This window comes from Rhipicephalus microplus, chromosome X (genome assembly GCF_043290135.1).
Source record: "Rhipicephalus microplus isolate Deutch F79 chromosome X, USDA_Rmic, whole genome shotgun sequence".
NCBI lineage: Eukaryota > Metazoa > Arthropoda > Arachnida > Ixodida > Ixodidae > Rhipicephalus > Rhipicephalus microplus.
In genome coordinates this window covers 447,947,652-447,973,802 of record NC_134710.1, presented here as the reverse complement: position 1 = coordinate 447,973,802, position 26,151 = coordinate 447,947,652, and the positions used below count along the sequence as shown (strand labels likewise).

The 26,151-nt window shown below is 42.0% G+C and overlaps 1 protein-coding gene across 2 annotated transcripts in view; it reads left to right on the top strand.

Annotated features, from left to right (window-relative positions):
* Nucleotides 1-26,151, top strand: part of LOC142776623 (uncharacterized) — a 98,167-nt gene that overhangs the window by 1,649 nt on the left and 70,367 nt on the right. The window contains exons 3-5 of one of the 2 annotated variants that reach the window (XM_075880591.1): nt 2,371-2,494; nt 5,060-5,153; nt 21,627-21,922. In XM_075880591.1, coding sequence (XP_075736706.1) covers nt 2,371-2,383 — 13 coding nt within the window. In that variant the 3' untranslated portion in view covers nt 2,384-2,494; nt 5,060-5,153; nt 21,627-21,922. Of the gene's footprint in view, nt 1-2,370; nt 2,495-3,181; nt 5,154-21,626; nt 21,923-26,151 lie in introns of both variants that reach the window. The other variant, XM_075880590.1, reaches the window with a different exon arrangement.

Below are 26,151 nucleotides of genomic sequence, written 5' to 3'. Positions count from 1 at the left end.
GGAAGTGACGAAGGAGCGCTGTGTGACGCACATGCACACTATGTATTGAGGACTGTTGTCTTGCAAGATATGCAGCAATCTTACAATGTACCCTGCAGTTTATTTCTGATTTGATTGTGCAGCACCACCTTGATTTCAGCTGCATGTTGCCATTGTGTTTGATATGTAAGCTGTAGGCACTCTAACTTTCTGAAAAAAAAAACTAGCCAGCTGATGTCGCTAGGGGTTCCCCAAACCAGTTGGCAGTAACAAAGTCATGGCAGGACAACGGATAATGTTTCCAAACAAAAGCACAGCAGTTTTGTAAGCGGAATCTATGAGATGCAGAATTTTTACACCTCTATTTAAAGCATTGCGTCGTGTTGACATATATTATGATTACGTACAAATCTGCTTTGCCTACACAGCTATGCATGTCAGCTTCAATTTGCATTATTTATGCTACTTGGAGTGATGACAATACGACAAGAGAAATTGCTTGCCAATAGTTCCAAAAATATCTATAGTAGTTAATCTCTTTTACCACATTTGTCAGTACCTCACATGGTCATCGAGCTAATTGGATGTACGTACATAAAAACAGTGCTGTAGAATAGAATGTGGAGAGCATATTAGTTGTTTAAGGAGTACTTCATCAATGGCAAGTTTTGAGTGTTGTACGACTTCCTGTCATTACAGAGCTTTAGCGCCATGGCCCCTAAAGTACTTGTATACACAAGCTAATTTTGTTACTAGTTGTTTTGTTTCTTTTTTCTCTTATGTGGCTGTTAAACAGATAGAAGAAACGACCTGTGCAATACGATGCCCCAACAAATATCCAGTGGCTACTCGGAACTAAAGCTTTCTGTTCTCATTCAACATTTGAGCCTTTAATACACCTACAGACCACATGTAATAACTATACAGAATATAGATACTTGGTTTGAGTTGCAATTGAATTTTGTTATGGCAATATAAAATCTTTATATGGCTAAGCAATAGCGGACTAGACACCCACTAAATTTAATTGAGTTTATCTGTCCTCAGAAGCCCTCATGCAAGACATTGCCCTATCATTTCGTGTGGGCATATCCACAGCTCGTGAGTCCGTGCAAAAGACATGTGCGGCACTCTGGTCAAGACTGAAACCAATGTACATGCCTGCAAGTAGATGAACATGCAAAAATGTGGCTGAATATTGAAATCTTGTAACCATAGTTTCCTTCCAAAGGCAGTTACACACATGCCATCCGTATAATGATTTCAATATGACAGTGTGGTGTGTGGAAGGTACAATAAGTCATAGAGTCGGAATCATTAACCGATTTCGATAACTAATGACCGTACAGCCACACATTTGTAATGAATTGTGAAATGCACTTGTACATTTTAACAAAATAAATCACCAATTGCTGACTGTCAACTAAATGAAACAGTGCCTCAATGTGGCACTAACACATGCATCAGAAGCACCACCTTTACAGAATCTACTTGTTGCGACACAACGTGGTCACTTCAGCACATGAGTATTCACCATAACCTAGTTGACTGGGTTTCGTCTCCCCAGCTTTAGTTTGTGTTTCTGAAGCATATTTCGTGCTTTACCTTTCATGGGCATATTCAATTGCAGTAGTTAATTCTTTCTGTACCCTATTTGTAAGGCAAATTTATAGTTCTTACTGATCTTGCTGACTTGGTAAAGTGTTACTAATATGACAATTTTCATTTCTTCTTTTCTTGCATCAAATGAAAGGCCAGTCTCTTGAAGAACCTAAAAATCTAGTGCTAAGTGCGAGTGCACTTAGCACTTCATTTGGCACTGTCACTTGTTAAAGAAAAGAGAGGTCAAAACCTTCAAATGCCCGTCTTGAAATCCGATAAATAAATACAAAGATGCTGTTGCAGACATGGAAGAAGTAGGCTATGTTGTGAGCAGAGCATACTGAAAAAGAATTGTGTTTTCTGGCTATCTAGGGCACCCTGTGGCTTGCCAAATGTAGCCAGAAGTGAAAGTCAAGTCCACTTCAACATGTCCAGCTTTGTACCTTACTTTAAAATGCACACTTCTGCATTATTCAAGCCATCGAGAGGATTCGTCAGCTATTTTTAAGAGGATAGGAATGGCCTTTCATTGAAATAGATGCATATGGAAGTTCATTAGCTTGCCAGTGGCCTGAAGGGTTCAACAGTGCATAGCGGCTCACGCAAAAACTACACTCGGCCATGGTAAATGAAGCTAAGGTTTTAAACTGTGGACAGTTTTTGATGTTTGAAGCTTCCTCTCAGCGATAAAATGAAGCTTTCACTGTCCTAGATATCTCCACTCCCATGGCACCGATCCCACAAACAATGTTACCATTACTGATAAAAGCACTGCTTGTTTCATTTTAGAAGCCAAAGATGAAAACATGACTGCATATCGCTGAAGGATTCAGCCAGACATGGCAGTTTCCGAACTGTATTGGGGCTGTTGATGGAAAGCACATACAGATTAAGTGTCCTGCGAACTCCGGAGGTATGTACTCCAGTTATAAGGTTAGTATGTATAATGTTCTGATGCACTCTGCAGACTATTTAATTCTGTTAAAATTGTTGTTTATTGTGCATGTATTTTATGTGCCGTTGTAAGCACTGAAAACATAATACGTTTCAGTGTGCTGTATCAATGGTGGCATCAAATGTTCCGATGTGTGGAATATAATGCCATGATCTTTACAAAGCACACATGCACGTTGGTTTTTCATACACTGTATCATACTTGCAGCAAGTATGATAGTACTCCCTAACGCTCTCATGTACTTTTTTTCGATAACATGCATTAAAACAGGGCACTCTAGGTAACCTTAATGATAATATGCTTAGGAATTCACTCCAACTTTTTTTGTCAAGTTCGCTTTGAACTGTTACAAAGTAATCAAGAAATAATAGAATCGGCTTTACGCCAAAAGTTTTGCTATGCACACAGCTCTACCTATGTCCCTTTCTCTTCTTGAAATTTGGATGGAATGCTGGTGCATGTGCAAAATAAATTACATTCTAGTTTCCATGCCTACATTGTTAAACGTTAACCTTGTGTTAAATTAGAAACACTAGATGTGAACTCTTTTGCTGCAACCACATTAGTTTGGCCTCTCAGCACTTCAGCATTCTAAAGCATCTAGAATAATGTCACACAATCCTATTCTATGCATACTCATTGCAGGGCACATACTCCATTGTTCTGCTTGCCATGGTCGATAGCGACTACAAGTTCGTGATCGTCGACGTTGTTGCTTACGGCAAACAGAGCGATGGTGGGGTCCTAGAGCAATCAAAGTTCGGGTGTCGCTTGGAGAATGGAAAGCTTCATATTCTGCGAGACCTAGAGCTTCCCAACTCGTCCCACCCAGCGCCTAGTGTGTTTGTGGGAGACGAAGCCTTCCAACTTCGCACCGACTTCCTACGGCCAAACCCTGGACGAGGGCTAGAGGGCGAGAAGCGCATCTTTAATTACTGATTGAGCAGAGCAATCAAGATAAATTAGACAAGCCTGGATTTGAGAGGAAGTGTTGATTTTTTCTTTTTTGGTCCCAGTGTGTTTACTTGATACTCATTGTGAAAAGTTTGTTAAACTCTTGCTTTTGAAGATAATAATGAATTTATACCAACTAAAAATGTGCAGTATCAGCTGAGCATGAGCTCTTCATCGCTGGGTATATTATAGTTTGTTTTTCGATACCACATGCCAAAAAGAAGCCATGGACTTGCAGTATGTTTACGAACATATTGCGCCGCATTTAATCTTCTGACTTTTAAACTCTCTGCCAAACAAGTACTCAGATTTGAGTTATCGAGCAATCTTGCAAGTGTTGCATTGTTTCGAATATGAGACAACGGCAAGGGGAAATGAACAAGCGGGAAAGCATTTCGAATATTGGCGTGAGTTGAAAGTGTATTTGTAAACTTTCCGGTGTCATCTTCCATCGCTCATGTGTTGTAGAGATTGTACTTCAAGCGACTCCCTCGATAGGCTCTACCCCCTTGCTTTCTTGTGCTTCCAAGACTTTGCATATTGCTACTGTAGTAGCAGGAAACGTTGCTGGCCGGACTACTTGTCACTCTTTAACTTCCCAATAAGAACTACTGTTGTGCGGCACTTTGACGTATCAATATCTACCAAGGGAATGATTGTCTGAGATACACAATGCAGGCAAACTGTTGCGGGTTTTTTTAACATGTATGGACAGCATGGAAAATTTTGGTAGGTGTCATTCTGAACGTGGTCATTTAAGTCGTGTGGCAACTGTTTCTGAGCCATCCTGCGCATTACGTATTCTCCACCTTCACTATAACTCCAATGAACTGATTTTTAGTGCCTGTACTAATTTTCAGTGCATTAGATTTTTTTGACGATATTGCAGTCATCACCGAGCATGAAATATTGGTCGGCGACTGTAGCAACACTGACAGAAGTCAAGTTAACAATTCTGTCCAGTAGTTTTGAGAACGCTCTGGAGTGATCTAGTTACTGCTGTGGTGCTGTGGACAAGCTTTTTTTTATGTGATGTCACCATACAGGAAGAACGTGGTACGGACGTGATCCCATGGCATCTAGTTTACGTTGTGACATGTTTCATTCTGCCCTCAGATCCACAGTATGTGCATTACCATGTTCCTTAAATGTGCATTGTTTAAATTTGCCGTTGCTGTCTTGCATATTTTTTGCATGCACAAAATGTTCGCTTTGACTGTTTCGTGGCAGTGCTCTTTTAATTTCGCATTTATACGGGGGACAGAATTCTCGGATGGGCAGCATGTCACCTGGGCTCACATCAGTGATTCCCCTTACCTACACCTCATCAGAGAAGGCCGATGTGATGTGCAACCCTAACCCGTTTTCATTGGGAGTCTAGCGACGGAAAGTTGCGGCTTTTCTCTTTGTCAATTTCGGCACCATGAAGTCGCACCAAAATTTCTGCTACTGTTGTTGGTGATTGTTCAGAAATAGAGCTCAAAGTATATGTTTACCTGAGAGTGATGGGATGGGAACTCAAATGTTAACTCATCATTTATTATTTTTATTTTTTTCTCCATAAAATAGGAGGTGTGCCGAGAACGCTTTTGGGATTCTGGTGACCAGGTGGAGAATCTTGGCGCGGACCATAGGCAAAGAGCCGAAAGAAGCTGAAAAGATGGTGAGGGCCCTTTGTGCTCTCCAAAACTTTATAATGCACAGAGGCACTGTAGATGAGAATGCATATTGTGGCCCTGGCTTTGCTGATTCCGTGGATGGCTTTGGGCAGCAGTGGTCTGGCCATTGACGTGAGCTTCTTGCACAGCCGCCGATGCAAGTGGCTCGTACACAGACATGCCACTTTGCCAAAGCAGCTCGGCAGGTCAGGAACCTGTATGCTAGTTGTTTCTTCAGTGAAGTAGGCAAAGTGCCTTGGCAGGATAAGAGCTGGTGTCCTGGCAACACATGGCTCGATGTAGCACTACCTGCTGCCCAGGGAAGAGGAATTCTTTTTTAGTAATTTGATAAGTGGGGTGTTATGTCCCAAAACCACTATATTATCATGAGAGACGCTGTAGTGAAGGGCTCTGGAAATTTCGACCACCTGGGGTTCTTTAACGTGCACGCATATCTGAGCACACGGGCCCAGAGCATTTCTGCCTCCATCGAAAGTGCATCTTTTTTAGTAAAAGTGGTAAAGAATACGTGCCAGTGTGGAACCCAGCTGAAAACTATCACCACCATAAATGGGCATGTGCCACACAAATTGTGTCAATCCCACTACTCGTTATTAGTCAACTAAAGATGAAGATGGCTACAGTTGGTCCAACAAATGGCCGTGAAGTCATGATGGAGTGCAAACGACATTGCATACCAACAACGACAAAATAATGAGAAAAAGAAAAGGTGATGGCAGCTGCGAGAAGACCTTGATTGAAGGCTGATAACCACAATGACTTGCCCGTAGTCTCCGAGAGGTGCAAACACTTGGTTTCACCGAGACTTTGTCTTCAATGTTTCAGTAACAGTGTGTCCATGACTGTTCAAATGGTCAACCTGCCCTTGCTATCTGGATGATGTCATCGTTTTATCACCCACTTTTGAAAGCCACCTCCCTCGTCTGTCAACCATACTTGATGTCATTCGGTGAGCTGGCCACCTTTTTATTTTCTGTTTGGCCATTATTTTTTGTTATCTTTTGGTACCCTTCTTCTGTTTAGCCTACACCAATCATCACGAAACTCTACAGCATGTCTGGCTGTGGCAAAAATAGACGCACACTCGGTAAGATCTGGCATGTATGGAAAGAATTTGTGAATTTTGTGCGGTGGGTAGGAGCTTGGTAGCAGGCGTCAAGAACCAGTGGGTCTTCGCAATTTTTCGTCGCACTTCTACTACTGTAAATACAGGTGCTGATCACTTCCAAGAAGCTTCACGAGAGGTGATAATAAATTTAATATGAAGCATCAAATTTAGAAACATAGTTCGCAAAAGATAAACGAAGTTTTTCTAACAGGCACAGAAGCTGAGAACACTGGCCGGCGAAAGGTTGTCAGCAATAGAGAAACCAAATGCATGAGTGAGTGAGGAACCATACTAAGAAACTGCACAGAGCGCACTAGAATAGGGACAGTGCATGTCATCAGGCGCTTTATTATCTTCTGCGTCTTCAAGGGCTAACCATGTACTATGTGAATCAGTTGCTGGCAAATGGTGCACCTTGCCCGAGAAACACACAGTCACAAAAAACACAAACAGGCCCTTCAATGTGTGATTGTGATCAGGTTGTAGAAGGAGAATAGAAGTTTTTTGAGGCCACAACACTCCGCCCCAATTTGTGTAGGTGTTGATTGGACAGCACTATGAGCAGGCAGCGCAACGGCAAGTCAAGGCGGACTCCCTGTATCAGGGGCATTTGCTCAGAATAGCAGAATAAGACGACCAGCAGGAAGGCACTGGAAAGAATGACCCACTACAGCATTCCAAGTCTCTGCAACATGTTTAACATTGTTTTGTACTGTCATAAATTACTTAGTTGTAATAACAGCTAGTAAGTTTGCATTACTTGCATGCAGATAAGAAAACAAAGTTATGTGGTATTACCATTAGATCAACTGGGAGGTCTTTCTGGGTTTTGAGTTTCACCATACGTGCTCAGCCACATTAGTGTTTAGAGTGTTTAGAGTTTTGATAGTGACTGGTTATATTAACCAAGGTACTGTGGATGATGCTGTTCTTGTATAATTAAATTCAATCAAGCACTTCTTGTGTCATATTGACTGCAGTGTCCTGTCAGCACAGTAAATTTCTCCCAAAAGTTGTCTCGATCATAAAGCGAAGTTAAAAGAACTTGCAAATCTAAAATATTCCTGAACGTTTGTCAAGCCAGAAGACACTAAACCAGGTGCAATATGCTGCACTATAACTTGATAATAGCATCTGTACTTCACTATCGCATTTGTAGTTTTTCGTTCCTTGTTTCTTTGTATCCGATCTTCCGGTGCAGTTTTTTAATGATTACTCCAGAGTATTGGTCCAGTCCCTGCGTGAACAATGATATTCGTGCGCTGGGTAATAATGCGGTTTGTGTGGTGTCGTAGCAGATGACGTGGTTCAACTCTACACTCTTGAAGCGTCTGCACACGCATAAGCTGCTGCCGGTGCACGATTGCAGCGCTAGTCGCATCGCAATGCCAGGTGCTCCGAGATTTCTCCCAACAACTAAACGGCCTAATATTCTATAGAACCCCAAGCATTCAGAAAATTGCACAATATGCACCTTAGTGTCGTCCATACGAGAGGGGGCACTTTTGGAGTAACAACAATGAACTGCGATTGGCAGCATATCCTGTAAAATAGGTCTTGCTTGTCATCAGAGGAATATATGGTTCTTTTGGAAGCTTGCGATAGTATTTTTTTGAACACCAAGCCTCTGTGAGGCCACGTGGCCTTTAGCTCTTGCTCCACTTCCTGAAAACTAAGATAATAAACTTCTTTCTGTAAAACCTAAATCATCATGATCATCATCAGCCTGACTACGTCCACTGCAAGACAATGGCCTCTCCCATGTCCTGCCAGTTAACCCGGTCCTGTGCTTGCTGCAGCCAATTTATACCCGCAAACTTCTTAATCTCATCTGCCCACCTAACCTTCTGTCTCCCCCTAACCCGCTTCCCTTCTCTGTGAATCCAGTCAGTTACCCTTAATGACCAGCGGTTATCCTGTCTACGCGCTACATGCCCTGCCCATGTCCATTTCTTCTTCTTGATTTCAGCTATGATATCCTTAACCCCCGTTTGTTCCCTATTCCACTCTGCTCTCTTCTTGTCTCTTAAGGTTACACCTACCATTTTTCTTTCCATTGCTCGCTGCGTTGTCCTCAATTTAAGCTGAACCCTCTTCGTAAGTCTCCAGGTTTCTACTCCGTAGCTAAGTACCGGCAAGATACAGCTGTTATATACCTTCCTCTTGAGGGATAGTGGCAATCTAACTGTCATAATTTGAGAGTGCTTGCCGAATGTGCTCCACCCCATTCTGATTCTTCTAGTTACTTCAATCTCGTGGTTCGGCACTGCGGTTATTACCTGCTCTAAGTAGACATAGTCTTTTACAATTTCAAGTGCACTATTACCTATCTCGAAGCGCTGCTCCTTGCCGAGGTTGTTGTACATTACTTTCGTTTTCTGCAGATTAATTTTAAGACCCACCTTTCTGCTCTCCTTGTCTAACTCCGTAATCATGAGTTGCAATTCGTCCCCCGAGTTACTCAGCAATGCAATGTCATCGGCGAAGCGAAGGTTACTAAGGTATTCTCCATTGACTCTTATCCCTAACTGTTCCCATTCTAGGCTTCTGAAAACCTCCTGTAAGCACGCGGTAAACAGCATTGGGGAAATTGTGTCCCCCTGCCTTACACCCTTCTTGATTGGTATTCTGTTGCTTTCTTTATGAAGCACTATGGTAGCAGTTGATCTCTGTAGATTTCTTCCAGAATATTTATATATACTTCATCTACGCCCTGATTCCGCAGTGTTTGCATGACGGCTGATATTTCTACTGAATCAAACGCCTTCTCGTAATCTATGAAGGCTATGTATAGTGGTTGGTTATACTCTGAGCATTTCTCTATTACCTGATTGAAGTATGAATGTGGTCAATTGTTGAGTAGCCTGTTCGAAATTCTGCTTGTTCCTTTGGTTGATTGAATTCTAATGTTTTCTTTACTCTGTTAGCAATTACCTTTGTAAATAGCTTGTATACTACAGAGAGCAAGCTGATCGGCCTGCAATTCTTCAAGTCCTTGTCATCTCCTTTCTTATGTATTAAGATGATGTTTGCGTTCTTCCAAGACTCTGGTACTTTTCCCGTCAGGAGACACCTCGTGAACAGGGTGGCTAGTATTTCTAACACAATCTGTCCTCCATCTTTCAGCAGATCTGATGTTACCTGATCCTCACCAGCAGTTTTGCCCCTTTGCATGCTCTCCAAAGCTTTTCTGACTTCTTCTATCATTACTGGTGGGGTGTAATCTGGGTTACTGCTAGTTCTTATAGTATTAAGGTCGTGGTTGTCTCGGCTACTGTACAGATCTCTGTAAAACTCCTCCGCTATTTTAACTATCCTATTCATATTGGTAGTTATTTTGCCTTCTTTGTACCTTAGTGCATACATCCGACTGTTGCCTATCCCAAGTTTCCTCTTCAATGCTTTGAGACTTCCTCCGTTTTTCAGAGCGTGTTCAATTCTCTCCATGTTATACCTTCTTACATCACATACCTTACGTCTATTAATCAACTTCGAAAGCTCTGCCAGTTCTATTTTGTCGGTTGTACTTGACACTTTCATGATTTGACGCTTCTTAATTAGGTTCTTTGTTTCCTGAGAAAGCTTGCCAGTGTCCTGTCTAACATTACGGAGTGTGCAGTGGAAAGCTTGCCAGTGTTCTGTCTAACATTACGGAGTGTGCAGTGGAAGTTGGAGGCACCAGGGTGCCTCCAACTTTCACTGCACACATCGTAATGATACTCGTCAGATTATCATTCATTGTATCTACGCTAAGGTTGGTTTCCTCACTAAGAGCCGAGTACCTGTTCTTCAGCGACACTCTGAATTCCTGTACTTTCCCTCTCAGTGCTAGCTGATTGATTGGCTTCTTGCGTATCAGTTTCTGTCGTTCCTGCTTCAAGTCTAGGCGAATTCGAGACCGTACCATTCTATGGTCACTGCATCGTACCTTGCCAATCACTTGCACATCCTGCACGATTCCAGGGTGTGCACTCATTATAAAGTCTATTTCGTTGTTATTTTCATCATTAGGGCTCCTCCATGTCCACTTGCGGTTTTCTCGTTTTCGGTAGAAGGTATTCAAAATCCGTAAATTATTGCGTTCTGCCAATTCTACTAGTAGCTCTCCTCTGGCGTTTCTAGTACCGATGCCATAATCTCCTACTGCCTGATCTCCAGCCTGCTTCTTTCCTACTTTTGCATTAAAGTCGCCCATCACTATAGTATACTGTGTTTTTACCTTACTCATTGCCGATTCCACGTCTTCATAAAAGCTTTCAACTGAAGCGTCATCATGGCTGGATGTAGGCGCGTAAGCCTGTACTACTTTCATCTTGTATCTTTTATTCAGTTTAATTACGATACCTACCACCCTTTCATTAATGCTATAGTAATACTCTATGTTGCCAGCTATGTTTCTGTGAATTAGGAACCCTACTCCCAGTTTTCTTTTGTCTGCCAAGCCCCTGTAGCAAAGGACGTGCCCATTCTGTAGCACCGTATAGGCCTCATCTGTCCTCCTAACCTCACTGAGCCCTATTATATCCCATTTAACACCCTCTAGCTTCTCGAATAGTACAGCTAGACTTCCCTCACTAGATAAGGTTCTAGCGTTAAACGTTGCCAAGTTCAGGTTCCAATGGTGGCCTGTCTGGATCCAGAGATTCTTAGCACCCTCTGCTGCGTTGCAGATCTGACCACCGCCGTGGTCAGTTGCTTCGCAGCTGCTGGGGACTGAGGGCCGTGAGTTATTTGACGTAAGCATGTGGGAGGTAGTGGCCAGATACTGCACCAGGGTGGCCAATTCTTCTCTGGTGAGGGAGTGCGTTCTCGGCGGTGTTTGCCGGTTAGGCCGCACCCCAGGCCTCTTAATGCAGTTCCATCAACACGCGGATTTTTTATAATCCGGTTGGAAACTGCGCGGTACCGGGATTTGAACCACGGACCTCTTGCATGCGAGGCGGATGCTCTAACCACTACGCCATCGCCGCTCCTAACCTAAATAATAAATGTAAAAAAACAATACTTGTATTGCCTATGCAATAACTACACGCTTGGAGTACTACATGGTCTATAGCGATTCACTTGCATAATGGTTCTGCCTTGATTTAAAAATTTGTAAATTGTGTTTCCTATGAGAGAAAACTGTACTTCAGCGTCAACCGTTTACTCTGGCTCTGAGGACCTAATTTGAAACACCTCCTTTTCACGAAGTACTAGGGCCCAAGTGCTGCTTAGGCCCCAAACTTTTCATGAAGACAAAACAAACTTTAAGAAATCGGGAAAAAATTTAGTAAATTTTATTTACAATACTTCTGGCAACACGCATATTAGTGTTGGCTTGTTTGATCAGCTGGCCCTTGGATCGTCGACAATGCGGTCGGAACTTGTCCAACTTCATAGTGCATTAGCCCTTCCAGTAGGTGCATTTTGCATAGTCTCCTCAGGTGTTCAGACACCTCGTCTATGTGCTCGGCCAGCGAAAGTAAAAATTGCTGTGTTCTGTTTTTTCATCTTTCAATTCCTGATCAACTTTATCCAGCAAGCTGGTTGCTTGTTTTCTTTTGTTTGTTTTCTTTGTTTGTGTTGTGCGTCGCGTGTTATATAGTGGGATGGGCGTTGAAGAAGTAGATGGGACAGGTGTAGAGGTGGACGGTTGTGTTGAAAGGTTGGGAGTAAGTGGAGCAGAATAGGCCGAAAGAAACAGTTACTGTGATCTTCTAAAGTGGGAGAAGCGGGTATGGTGTGGTCTGGTGTGTCAGAGCAATAATTACTTTCGTTCTGAGCACTGGCACACCAAGAGGGCAACATCGATGCGAACACCACTGCTGCATCGTCGGTGGCATCTCTGCCCTCTTGGTCCAGGTTACTGCTTGTTTTATAAGGAAAACAAGCACCTACATAATTAGTGCCATGAAGAATACAGCAGTAACAAATACATTTCTTTGAATGCACGCACTAGCTACTATGCATTATTCCACTGAAAATAAGCATCTAGCTGCTCTAGCATTCTCTATGTTGCCAGTCTGAGACGGTTGGTGTTATACTACGATTTCGCGTAATGGTTTTGCGTATTAGGGTTTTGCGTTTTGTGAGGGACGCCGTAGTGGAAGGCTCGAAAAACTTCTGACCATCTGGTGTTCTTTTTAACGTGCACTGATATTGCACAGCACACGGGCCTCTACCCTTTTGCCTCCATCAAAATGCAACCGCCTAAGCCGGGATCAAACCTGAGACCTTCGGGTCAGCAGCTGAACGCCCTAGCCACTGCTACACCGAGTTGGACTTGCACTGCTGTTTTAAAAATTGTTGCAACTAATAAATAAGCGAAAGATTTAAATAGCATAATTACATGTGGCATAATTACATGGGTGCGGCGATGGCGTAGTGGTTATAGCAACCGCCTCACATGCAAGAGGCCCGTGGTTCAAATCCCGGTGCCGCGCAGTTCCCAACCGGATAAAAAAAATAAGAATAAAATCAAATCCGCGTGTTGATGGAACTGCATTAAGAGGCCTGGGGTGCGGCCTCACCGGTAACCACCGCCGGGAACGCACTCCCTCACGAGAGAAGAATTGGCCACCCTGATGCAGTATCAGGCCACTACCTCCCACATGCTTACGTCAAATAACTCACGGCCCTCAGTCCCCAGCAGCTGCGAAGCAACTGACCACGGCGGTGGTCAGATCTGCAACGCAGCAGAGGGTGCTAAAAAGCTCTGGATCCGGACAGGCCGCCATTGGAACCTGAACTTGGCAACGTTTAACGCTAGAACCTTATCTAGTGAGGGAAGTCTAGCTGTACTATTCGAGGAGCTAGAGTGTGTTAAATGGGATATAATAGGGCTCAGTGAGGTTAGGAGGACAGATGAGGCCTATACGGTGCTACAGAATGGGCACGTCCTTTGCTATCGGGGCTTGGCAGACAGAAGAGAACTGGGAGTGGGGCTCCTAATTCACAGAAACATAGCTGGAAACATAGACGAATACTATAGCATTACTGAAAGGGTGGTAGGTATCGTAATTAAACTGAATAAAAGATACAAGATGAAGGTAGTACAGGCTTACGCGCCTACATCCAGCCATGATGACGCTTCAGTTGAAAACTTCTATGAAGACGTGGAATCGGCAATGAATAAGGTAAAAACACAGTATACTATAGTGATGGGCGACTTTAATGCAAAGGTAGGGAAGAAGCAGGCTGGAGACCAGGCAGTAGGAGATTATGGCATGGGTACTAGAAACGCCAGAGGAGAGCTACTAGTAGAATTCGCAGAACGCAATAATTTACGGATTTTGAATACCTTCTACCGAAAACAAGAAAACCGCAAGTGGACATGGAGGAGCCGTAATGGCGAAAATAAGAACGAAATAGACTTTTTAATGAGTGCACACCCTGGAATCGTGCAGGATGTGGAAGTGATTGGCAAGGTACGATGCAGTGACCATAGAATAGTGCGGTCTCGAATTCGCCTAGACTTGAAGAAAGAACGACAGAAACTGATACGCAAAAAGCCAATCAATGAGCTAGCACTGAGAGGGAAAGTACAGGAATTCAGAGTGTCGCTGCAGAACAGGTACTCGGCTCTTAGTGAGGAAACCAACCTTAGCGTAGATACAATGAATGATAATCTGACCAGTATTATTACGGAGTGTGCAGTGGAAGTTGGAGGCAGGGTAGTTAGACAGGACACTGGCAAGCTTTCCCAGGAAACGAAGAACCTAATTAAGAAGCGTCAAATTATGAAAGTGTCAAGTACAACAGACAAAATAGAACTGGCAGAGCTTTCGAAGTTGATTAATAGACGTAAGGTATGCGATGTAAGAAGGTATAACATGGAGAGAATTGAACACGCTCTGAAAAACGGAGGAAGCGTCAAAGCAGTGAAGAGGAAACTTGGGATAGGCAAAAGTCGGATGTATGCACTAAGGGACAAAGAAGGCAAAATAACTACCAATATGGATAGGATAGTTAAAATGGCGGAAGAGCTTTACAGAGATCTGTACAGTAGCGGAGACAACCACGACCTTAATACTATAAGAACTAGCAGTAACCCAGATGACACCCCACCAGTAATAATAGAAGAAGTCAGAAAAGCTTTGGAGAGCATGCAAAGAGGCAAAGCTGCTGGTGAGGATCAGGTAACATCAGATCTGCTGAAAGATGGAGGACAGATTGTGTTAGAAAAACTAGCCACCTTGTTTACGAGGTGTCTCCTGATGGGAAGAGTACCAGAGTCTTGGAAGAACGCTAACATCATCTTAATACATAAGAAAGGAGATGACAAGGACTTGAAGAATTACAGGCCGATCAGCTTGCTCTCTGTAGTATACAAGCTATTTACAAAGGTAATTGCTAACAGAGTAAGGAAAACATTAAAATTCAATCAACCAAAGAAACAAGCAGGATTTCGAACAGGCTACTGAACAATTGACCACATTCATACTATGAACCAGGTAATAGAGAAATCCTCAGAGTATAACCAACCACTATACATAGCCTTCATAGATTACGAGAAGGCGTTTGATTCAGTAGAAATATCAGCCGTCATGGAAACACTGCGGAATCAGTGCGTAGATGAAGTATATATAAATACTCTGGAAGAAATCTACAGGGGATCAACTGCTACCATAGTGCTTCATAAAGAAAGCAACAGAATACCAATCAAGAAGGGTGTAAGGCAGGGGGACACAATTTCCCCAATGCTGTTTACCGCGTGCTTACAGGAGGTTTTCAGAAGCCTAGAATGGGAACAGTTAGGGATAAGAGTCAATGGAGAGTACCTTAGTAACCTTCGCTTCGCCGATGACATTGCATTGCTGAGTAACTCGGGGGACGAATTGCAACTGATGATTACGGAGTTAGACAAGGAGAGCAGAAAGGTGGGTCTTAAAATTAATCTGCAGAAAACGAAAGTAATGTACAACAACCTCGGCAAGCAGCAGCGCTTCGAGATAGGTAATAGTGCACTTGAAGTTGTAAAAGACTATGTCTACTTAGGGTAGGTAATAACCGCAGTGCCGAACCACGAGATTGAAGTAACTAGAAGAATAAGAATGGGGTGGAGCACATTCGGCCAGCACTCCCAAATTATGACAGGTAGATTGCCACTATCCCTCAAGAGAAAGGCATATAACAGCTTTATCTTGCCGGTACTTAGCTACGGAGCAGAAACCTGGAGACTTACGAAGAGGGTTCAGCTTAAATTGAGGACGACGCAGCGAGCAATGGAAAGAAAAATGGTAGGTGTAACCTTAAGAGACAAGAAGAGAGCAGAGTGGAATAGGGAACAAACGGGGGTTAAGGATATCATAGCTGAAATCAAGAAGAAATGGGCATGGGCAGGGCATGTAGCGCGTAGACAGGATAACCGCTGGTCATTAAGGGTAACTGACTGGATTCCCAGAGAAGGGAAGCGGGTTCGGGGGAGACAGAAGATTAGGTGGGCCGATGAGATTAAGAAGTTTGCGGGTATAAATTGGCAGCAGCAAGCACAGGACCGGGTTAACTGGCGGAACATGGGAGAGGCCTTTGTCCTGCAGTGGACGTAGTCAGGCTGATGATGATGATGATGATGAATTACATGTGAAGATATGCAATCTATCTACGGTTTCTTTGTAGTGATAATTCTTCACAGTGTTTCAGAGAACTTGTCACAAGAAGACATATTGCTTTGCAAAAATAATCGAGAAGTGAATCACAATTTACTTGAGTAAGTTCTGTATTCGTTCTCGCTATCAGTATTACTTTTTCTCGGGCTCTTCAATAAATATAGCTCTTATAACACTTACCGGTTACTCAAAAAAGCGACTGATCAAGGTGAATTTGCAACATCCATATTCATAAACCTTTCAAAAGCTTTTGACACTATTAATCACCCCAATCATTTAACAAAACTTGAAGCTATCGGAATAACCGGTCCACCTCTGCTCCTTAGACAGACTTATTTACATGATAGAAAACAAACTATTGATATATCTGGCTTTTATTCTGAAATAAGTAATAAGATGAGTGTACCACAGGGAGCCATATTAGGTCTCCTACTGTTCCTAATTTGTATTATTATTGACTTGCCTCTCATTTAAGTGTGTCTATTGCTGACGACACGGGGATTCTTATTTCTAATCGCTGCATATGTACACTATCAAATAAGCTAAATGAAGACTTTTTGAGAATTTGTACGTGATGTGAAAAGCACAACCTGCAAATTAACAATAATAATACCAAATTTGTCGTCTTTTCCTTATATCAGCATTGTCTCTACAGAATTTGTAGGTCTGGAACTTGATCGCCACCTTAAATTTCATCTACACGTCTCCAACATGAAAAAAATGGCATACAGTGTACACACTCTCAACAAAGCTCAACTGTATTTCTCCTTCTCTATTCTCATATTACTTTATTATGGTTTTCTTCATTCTTATCTTAGCTACGACAGTGAACAGTGGGGCAACATGTACAATAGCCACCTTACAAGCGCAGGTCCCATTTTAGTTGATGACTATCGCACCTCCTGTATATTCTTACTATGTACTTATTCCTTGTTTAATTTGAAATAAATGATTAAAATGACTACTATCAGCAGTAGCCGTGATCACTTGTGGCGTTGCCGAAACACAGACCTCTTATGCTTTCACAAGGGGGGGGGGGGGGGCAACGGCTCAAGTTTCGCCACTCATCTTTATGGTGGCATGCTCCGTCGTAGTGGATGGATGGATTGATGTGGCTCTACCCTTTAGGTCGGGCGGCAGCTAACGCCACCTAGCCGTAATACTTAGTGAACGAACAACTAGATTTATCTTTTTTCTTTTAAATAGTGAAGTATAGGAATCGTACTTTACAGTGAAGGGTATAATTTTCACTCGTGCCATGACTTTAGCCATCAGACAGAAAACCTCCTTCTAGTTAATTCTACCCACTTAAAGTCTATTTCGCCCTCCCTGTCCCTATACCCCAGTGCTTTGAAGTTCTCGGCGCCATCATCCTGAAGTATAGGGTGTAGCTCTTTACAGAGCATTATGAAGTGTTCGACAGTTTCTTCCTCCTCTCCATATGCACTGTATACCGTGTCTACCCCTTCATATTTAGCCCGATATGTCTTGGTTCGCAATACTCCTGTCTTGGCCTCAAACAGTAGAGACGTATTCCGAGTATTATCATAAATTCTTTCCTTGGCAATTTCCTGCTTAAAAGTTCAATAGATCTCTAGTGCGGATTTCTTAATCATGCCAATTATCTACATGTCAGTCTCTGTTTCCTTCACCTTCTTCTTAACCGATAGTTCTTTTTTGTGTGGCCCCCTGCAGTTTTCCAAGTATTTACCTGTTGATTTTTTCGTTCTCTTCTTTCATTTTGTATCGACATTCGTCATGTACAAGCAGATGAAAGCATTGCTAGCCCAGCGCTCCTCCCGCATTTCTCTCAATCGTTTCTAGGTGCAGGCCCGACAGCAACACCTTCCTAATTGCTATTATGCTGCTAACTGTAGTAAAAATCTAAACCTGAAGGGGTTGATTCCACAAAAAAATTATACCGATTTCCAAATGAATGACAAACAACTAGCAAATGAATGATATCTCAGGGGCACTTGTTGCTGGTCAGTTGAAAATTTAGTTGCAAATTAGTTGAAATAGTTAAATGAAAATACTTCAAGAAGTGCACATAATTCCAAGTAAATCAGCCTCAATGATAAACTTCAAGTGATAATCAGTGCAATGTTGTGTTCATTTTTTTTTTTAGTATAGTATGTGTCAGTGACACTGTAGCCACAACGAAGGGAGCAGTTTGGGTGGCCGGTGTTTCCACTCCAAGTAAAATATTTTACTACAAACCACAAACAAAGCTTCGTCTTACGGACGTGGCTTGATGACGTCCTTCAAGAAAAGAAGGAGGTCGAAAAAGTTCCATTTTGTTGTTGCCATCCTTGTCCCGGCTTTGCTCTTTTTCTTCTGTTGTGGTAGTTTTCTAGGGAAGGTGTCCCTTCAATTGCGCCATTTAATATATTCATGCTTCCCATTTTCTAGAAAGGAAAAGGTAACAAAACATATTATGCATGATTTATTCAAACATTTTAATGAAATATTGGTGACACAAACTGAGAAGCAAGACAAAAGAACTCTGAAGGCAAGATGACATGTGGCATTCCACGCTTTTTACTGATTGTTCCATCAATGCTTCTGAATTGGCCACTCAGATATCTCATAATATTATGCACCAAATCTGGCAACACATTGGCAATTTTAATGCTTGCAATAACAAAGTGGGCAACGTGGGCAATTGTTCACAGTAAAAAAATGTTTCAATTTTTAACCTTTCAATGCCACAAAGGTTGCACAAGCTGTGTACTGCGTAACCATTTCGTACTATACGTACATAACTGATGATTGATGTTGAGACAATTTGGTTGACGTTAAGACTGCAACAGCTATGTTAGACGACACATGAAGCGTGTTTGCAAGACTTTCCGTTAGAAGTGTAAAAAGTGGCTTTCATGTGAGGCCCCTTTACTCGAGGTTACATTGCGGCTCGAGAGGCGCGGGCTCGTTTGCTCGCCACAACACTTCTAGGGGGTTATAATATAAGCGCCGGAGTGCATTACTTTATGAAAAGAAGCCATAGGCACTCAAAATTTGTCATTATGTTCCTCTTCCAATCACTACGGAGTGTAACTCGATGGAATGTCACTTGCTAATTTGAAACTGGTAAACATAACTTTCCAGATTTGCCGTACGTTACGTTTCAAGGTTCGCGCCATGTGGGTGTAAAGCTTAGTGTTTAAAACTTTATGTCACGTGAAAAGCTCAGCTGCGTGCGCAGTTCACACTAAAAAAAAGTGCCCGAAAGAAAAAAAATGATTTCAAAATGAAGTACTTGTACTTACCATCTGTCAAAGCAAGGCCTAGCGTGCTGACGACTCGTCGCCAGGCATCCATCCGCGCGTGCGTCCGCATTCCGGTATTTTGCCGAGCGCTGATTCCACAGTACCGGCTCCTGCCACACAAGTGAAATTAATATTTCACTCGAAAATAGGGCCGCTTCTAAACTCATGGCTTTGTAGAAATTGTCGGTACCGATGGAGCTACCTTCTCAACACAAAAATTTGGCACTATGGCAGCTACACTAGCTCGTTCACCTGCTTCGTGGCACGTCATTATGAGGTTTTCCTCTTGGCGCTGTGATTGGCTGCTGCAATGCGGCGGTGCAATGCTGCGACAAAAATATCCGACCGGTTGGATGGTCGCCGCACCGGCTATGCGGCGGTGCGATGCGATGATACGTCACGAAACGCCACGAAACGTCTGAACTCCGGCAGTCGCATCGTCGCACCGCACGCCAAATTGCAGAGAAAATCTCACGTCTGTCTCAAGCTTTGGTTGCCGGCGTATCATAGCCTAGTTCGCAGGCTTGTTGTTGTGTTCATTGTTCTGAAAATACGTCATTTTGAAACAAGAATTGTTTCTTTCTGAGAAAGTATAAACAAGGTTTTTGCTGTTTTTATTATTTACTCGTACGGCCTGGCTACCACCATATGAATATTGCACGCTATTTCTCACGTAAAGCCATTCGAAATTGAACGGTGTTTATCGTCACGTCACATGACACGACGTCAATCCCAATGACAAAAATAGCCGATGTGTGTCGCCGTAGTCTGAAGTCAAGGTAGTTTCTCCCGGGAATTTGCAAATTAAAATTATAACAGCATCGATTTCGGCATTGCCATGTGTGCAACGATATTCACGCGTTTCATAGCACCAGCGGAGCTGATAAAAAATGCGTTCCTATATAGTGTCGCAGGCCCCTTTAAACTAGTCATCCTACAAAACTGGTCACAATCAGCTTTTTCTATGAGCCATTTGAGAACCCTTGGAGGACTTTCGTTCAATACTGGTGTGCTGAATACAACGGGAAAGTGGTCACTTTTGAAAAGATTATTCATGATTTTTCAATGTAGTAGGGATACAAATGATGGACATAAGATGGTGAGGTCGATCGACGAGTAATTATTGTTAGCGAGGCTGTAATTTGTTCCTTCTTCACTACTCAACCAACAGCCACCTGATAAAAAGAGCACCTGTTCAATCACACAACCTCGTGCATCACAGCAACATACACCCCATAAACTGCTGTGCGCATTCGGGTCTCCTAGGACCAGATGAGGTTTTCGTAACTCAGCTTGTAAAGACTAGAATTCATGTTTTTAGGCCGTGGGGAAGGGGTATGTATAGAGAGCACATGGTGACAAGTTTATTCAATAGAGCTGTTCGAACAGTCACTGCCCCTACGAATGCTAGTAGCGGTAAGGATGTACATGCTACTCCTCAATTAACAATAATGGGTACACCACCAGTTGACGATACAGCATCATCTTCGTAATTGCTGAGGATAACGTGTTGACGCAAAAATTGTATTCTTGAATTTCAGGGGTGCTTCCTGTGCCCACAGCACTTTTGGAGAATGTTTGGGTAGAAGTTCTTGGACATCGTTGAAGTAGTCTTCCTAAGTTGCATTCTGTAAACTGTTTCTCTATATTGAAGTTGGAAGTTTGAAGTTTATTCATCATTGAAGGATACAACTTTATACAATGGTTTAATGGGAAGGGAGGGGCGAAAAGGCAACTAAATGCCTGAAAATGTGCCAATCCCCGCCCCGACCAAAATAATGCCCAACACTCAGTATATTTATTTATTTATTTATCTATTTATTTATTTACTGAATACCGCAGACTTGCGGTCCAAGTCGGGTGGTAATACACATACAAAGAAAATAATTGCGAAACGAAATAATAAAGGGCGAAGAAGGTGGTTTGGTAGGTTAGTTCAGTCATCACATGTATTAGTAAGACAGTTCCATTCACATATGGTTCTTTGAAAGTACGAATACTTCAGTAGGTCTGTGCGAGCAAAATACGGGATCAAGGCCTTTGGGTGGTGGTGTTGGGTGGGCCGGCTACTAAGGGGTGTGAAATACGGGGATGGGTCTAGAGCTATTTTTTTGTTCAAAAGTTGATCAAGGAATTCTAATCTAGCTTTTTGTCTTCGCATCTGCAGTAAGGGAATGTTGTTGCTAGCATTAAATCTGAGGGTGAGTGTAACTTGGAGTACTTGTTGAATATAAATCTAAAAGCTTTTCTTTGAATACGCTCAAGAGTGTATATATTACGTTTTGTATAAGGATCCCATACAATGCTCGCGTACTCTAGTTTTGGCGGCACAAGGGCTGTGTAACAAAGTAGTTTAACATTTGTGGAAGCACTTTGAAGTTTATGTTTAAGAAGACAGTTTACGAAAGGCAGATGAACAAACAAACAAACAGTGGGCTTGGCAGCAGCATTCCTGGCATGATGCTCAAACCTTTTCGCTTCGTGCTGCAGGCTGTCACCGTTCTGCTGGGAGCCTCTTTGTGGCCGCACTACTACGCTTCGCAGACGAGCATGCGCACAGACTCGTGGCCTTCGGCTGCGTGTGATCTTCGGAGGGTGATAACTTCGCCCTGGATGGATCGTGTCTGCTGCACTCCAATGACTAAACATGGTTGCTATCTTCGGTGACGTCACCTCACGTGGGAGAATCGCCGGCTATAAGAGCGCCAGTGGAACGGGACTTCACCAGTGGGCTTGGCAGCAGCATTCCTGGCATGATGCTCAACCCTTTTTGCTTCGTGCTGCAGGTTTGTAATTATTCATGCGTTCAGTGTTTTCGTAGTGATGACCCATTTCTGGTGCTGCTGCCCTGCCCACTACGTTTAAGGGGTTTAATTTCTGCTGTTTGTTCTGTGCCGCTAGATCTGTTGAGATGCGGGTATGTAGAGGCAAACCCAGGTCCTGCAGAGCAGATGTTGTCAGAACTGTTAAATGGTCAGGCACAAATTACTGCCTCACTTGACGCCATAAAGTGCTCTCAACATGGAATCGAGAAAAAAATTTCTGATTTAACCCAGCGCATAGAAGGGGTTGAAGCACAGTTATCTGCTTTAGCTACCCTGACAAGTAACGTACAAGTTATCGAGATTGCTATGTCAAGACGAGATGAACAGATTTGTATGCTTGTATTGAAAGTCGACGATCTCGAAAACAGATCCCGCAGAAATAACTTAATTATAATTGGAATAGAAGAACCTGCTAGAGAATCTAACGAGGAACTACTGAATGAAGTAACAGAATTTTTTCAGAAAAACCTTGAGGTAACGACACCCGTCATTGAAAGATGCCATAGGTTTGGCCGTAAGGTTTGAAATAAGCCACGTACAGTAATCATAAAATTTCTAGATTATCAGGAAAAGACTTCTGTATTAACGAAGGCATTTAAGCTAAAGGGAACTACGATGTCTATTTCTGAGGACTTCTCTAGCAGGGTACGGGAAGTACGAAGAAATTTGTGGAAGAGCGCGGCTGAAGAAAAGAGAAATGGCGCAAAGGTTAAGTTAATATACGACAAATTGAGCATTGATGACACCCTGTATGGTTGGAATGAAACCGAAAAATCGCGCTTTAAACTTCAAAAGAAGAAGGGAAACTGACGTCGTGAGCCTGTATCTGAAACATTAATAATCCTAAATGTAAATTGCCGAAGTGTGGTAAACAAAGCAATTGAATTAGAATTATTGCTTCTTACTCATGATCCAGACTTAATAACACTTACAGAAACATGGTTGCATAGTACAATATTTGATAGTGAAATAATTCCACCTGGTTATAGTGTGCTAAGAAAAGATCGCGAAAGTAAGGGAGGAGGCGCTGCAGTTGTATTTAAGAGATGTCTCAAAGTAATAAGGATGCCAGATATTTCTCAAGTGGAAGGCTTATTCTGCAAAATGTACCACAATAATATTCAATATATTGTAGCTTCCATATACAGACCCCCGACCTCGTCCATTGAAGTCATCAATAAATTAAAAAAAACATACGTGCACTCATGCAAAGTCAGGAGCTCGGATAATTTAATCAGGAGATTTCAACCTACCAGATATGGACTGGACCTCTCTTTCAATTACTAAGCATAACGATATCATAGGAGAAGCAATGCTCGACGTTACTTTTAATTTGTTACAAGTTGTTCACGATTTCACTAGGGTGCAGGGAAGTCCGAAGCCAGTACTTGATCTCTTTTTTGTTAGTGGATCTATTAAGTCTTCGGCCACCTGTGAAGTGGTTCCTGCTATATCTGACCACAGTGCTGTACTGTTGACCCTGGCAAATGGCTCTATGGCACGGAAACAAAAAACGTCATGTTTTCGAAATTTTTTGCGAGCTGACGATACATCAATTATAGATATCCTCTCCCTCAACTTCGACTCGTTTTTAAACAGTACTGCTGATGTGCAAGGCCACTGGGACTCATTTAAAGATTTGGTGAATGAATGTATTGATCGCTTCGTTCTATGTGTTTTTAAAAAGAAGAAAGAAAGGAACCCCTGGATTTCTCGGGACACGTTGCATCTCAAAAGGAAGTTAAAACGATTAAAAAAAGCGTCGTAGTCTTGGGAATATCGCTGGTATAAACGAAGAGATTTCAGAAATTGCAACTAAACTAAAACACCAAATTCATATTGAAAAACAGATTTATTATGGTGAATCATTACCAAACTTCATTAAAACGTGTCCTGAGAGATTTTGGCGGAGCATTAAGCCTACATCTACTGAATTTAATGTTTTTGTCGTTGATGGGGTTGATGCGCATGATAGCAAGGTTATTTCGAATGCCTTTAATCAACAATACAAATCGGTTTTCACCATTGACAATAATGTTCTTCCCTCATTTGATGCAGATTATCCACCTATACCTGACGTTGTTATCAGTGAGCACGGCATTCTAAATATGCTAATTAAACTCAATGTTAAAAAGACACCCGGACCGGATAGCATTCCAAACGCATTTTTAAAGCGTTATGCCGAGTGAATGGCCAAATATTTGTATGTTTTATTTTCAAAATCGCTACACGAAGGTCGAGTACCAGATGATTGGAGGGCCGCCAGAGTCAAGCCTCTTCATAAGTTGGGTAAAAAGCAACTTATCTCGAATTATCGTCCTACTTCATTAACGTCAACTACCTCTAAGCTTATAGAACACATAATACATACGCATCTCTCTGAGTTTCTTAGTAAGCATAATATCTTAAAACACCAGCACGAATTCAGAAAAGGCTATTCAACCCGTACTCAACTTGTTGAAACAATTCACGATTTCGCAACTTCAATTAACAATGGGACACAAACTGACGCCATCTTTCTGGATTTTTCCAAAGCATTTGACAAAGTCTCGCATAAGAAATTACTTTTTAAATTAAAGAAAACACTTAAAAATCCACGCCTAATAAATTGGACAGCAGACTACCTTATAAACCGTAAACAATTTGTTGTTTTTAATGAATTCTGTTCAGAAGAGGCAACCGTTGACTCTGGCGTCCCACAGGGTACGGTTCTTGGACCCCTTATGTTTTTAATTTTTATCAATTATATTGTGAATAAAATTCCTGTAAAAATAAAGTTGTATGCAGATGATTGTGTCATATATTCTGAAATATCGAATGTAACCAATCAAATCATTCTGAATAGTGCCTTTTATAACTGTGAAGTGGTGTGATTTATGGAAGATGTCAATTAACTTCGATAAAACAGTATACGAATAACCCACAAGAAAAAACCCCTACTATTTAATTATTCCACCGCAAGTTTCACCCTTTCTGAGGTAACTAACATTAAGTATCTTGGCCTTTGGATTACCAATAACCTTAGCTGGACTAAACATATTGACTCCGTAGTTACAAACGCTAACCGAAAACTATTCTTCCTTTGAAGTGCTCTAAAACATTCTAATTTCACGGTGCGTACTCTAGCGTACAGGACTATCATTCGCCCAGTGTTAGAATATGGAGTGATTATTTAAGACCCCTTCACTAAAACTAACATAACTAAATTGGAAAACGTGCAAAAAAGGCAGTCCGCTTTATCTTTAATAGCTTTGCACGCACCTCTATAACTGAACTCCTACATCGTGCCAATGAGCCTTAAGTTACCGAAAGAAATCGTTTACCACGACTACAATTTCTTTCCCAAATAATTAAAGGGCATTACAAGCTTGATGTTTCCAATATCATTTCCTTTTTTTCTGGGTACGCCACCCACCAAAGGCATCAACTTACAATAACCCCTTTCCGGTCCCGAAATAACTGCTTCAAATATTCCTTTTTCCCTCGTACAGTAACTCAGTGGAATGGACCAACTAATAACCAAGTGATGGAGGCGTCCTTAAAGTTGGTTGCAGCAATTTTGACATGATTGTTCACATCATGCCATTCTATTTTTTGTTTGTTTGTTTGGTTTATGCATTCTTGTGTGCCAACATTGTGAAAACTATATCTGTACCACCTGCTAAAATCTCTGTAATAGGGATTGCAGTATGAATAAATAAATAAATAATATAAATAAAATTATCAATATGCAGATTTCAAGATAAGTTAGAAATGAGTGTCACACCAAGGTATTTGTAGGAGTTTACTTGTTGCAGTGGCGAAGACCCTAATATGTATGTATACGATTTTAGATTCTTTTGGCGAGTCACTGGAAGGCACCTACACTTGTTCGCGTTGAGACACATTCTTCATTTGTTGCACCATTCATATATATTGCAAAGTCTAGTGCTCAGATCGTTCAAATTGTTAGTGGAACGTATTTCTTTGAACAAAACACAACCATCTGCAAACAATCTTATTTCCACGTTAGGGTGAATAACATCAACAATATCATTGATATACAATAGAAAAAGGAAAGGGCCTAACACAATGCCCTGTGGTACGCCCGATGTGACCAGACGACAGTCCGAATGTTGGCTCCCTACATCAACCTACTGTTCGCAATTGTTTATATACGCAGAAATTGAAGAAACGAATATTTCGGGTAT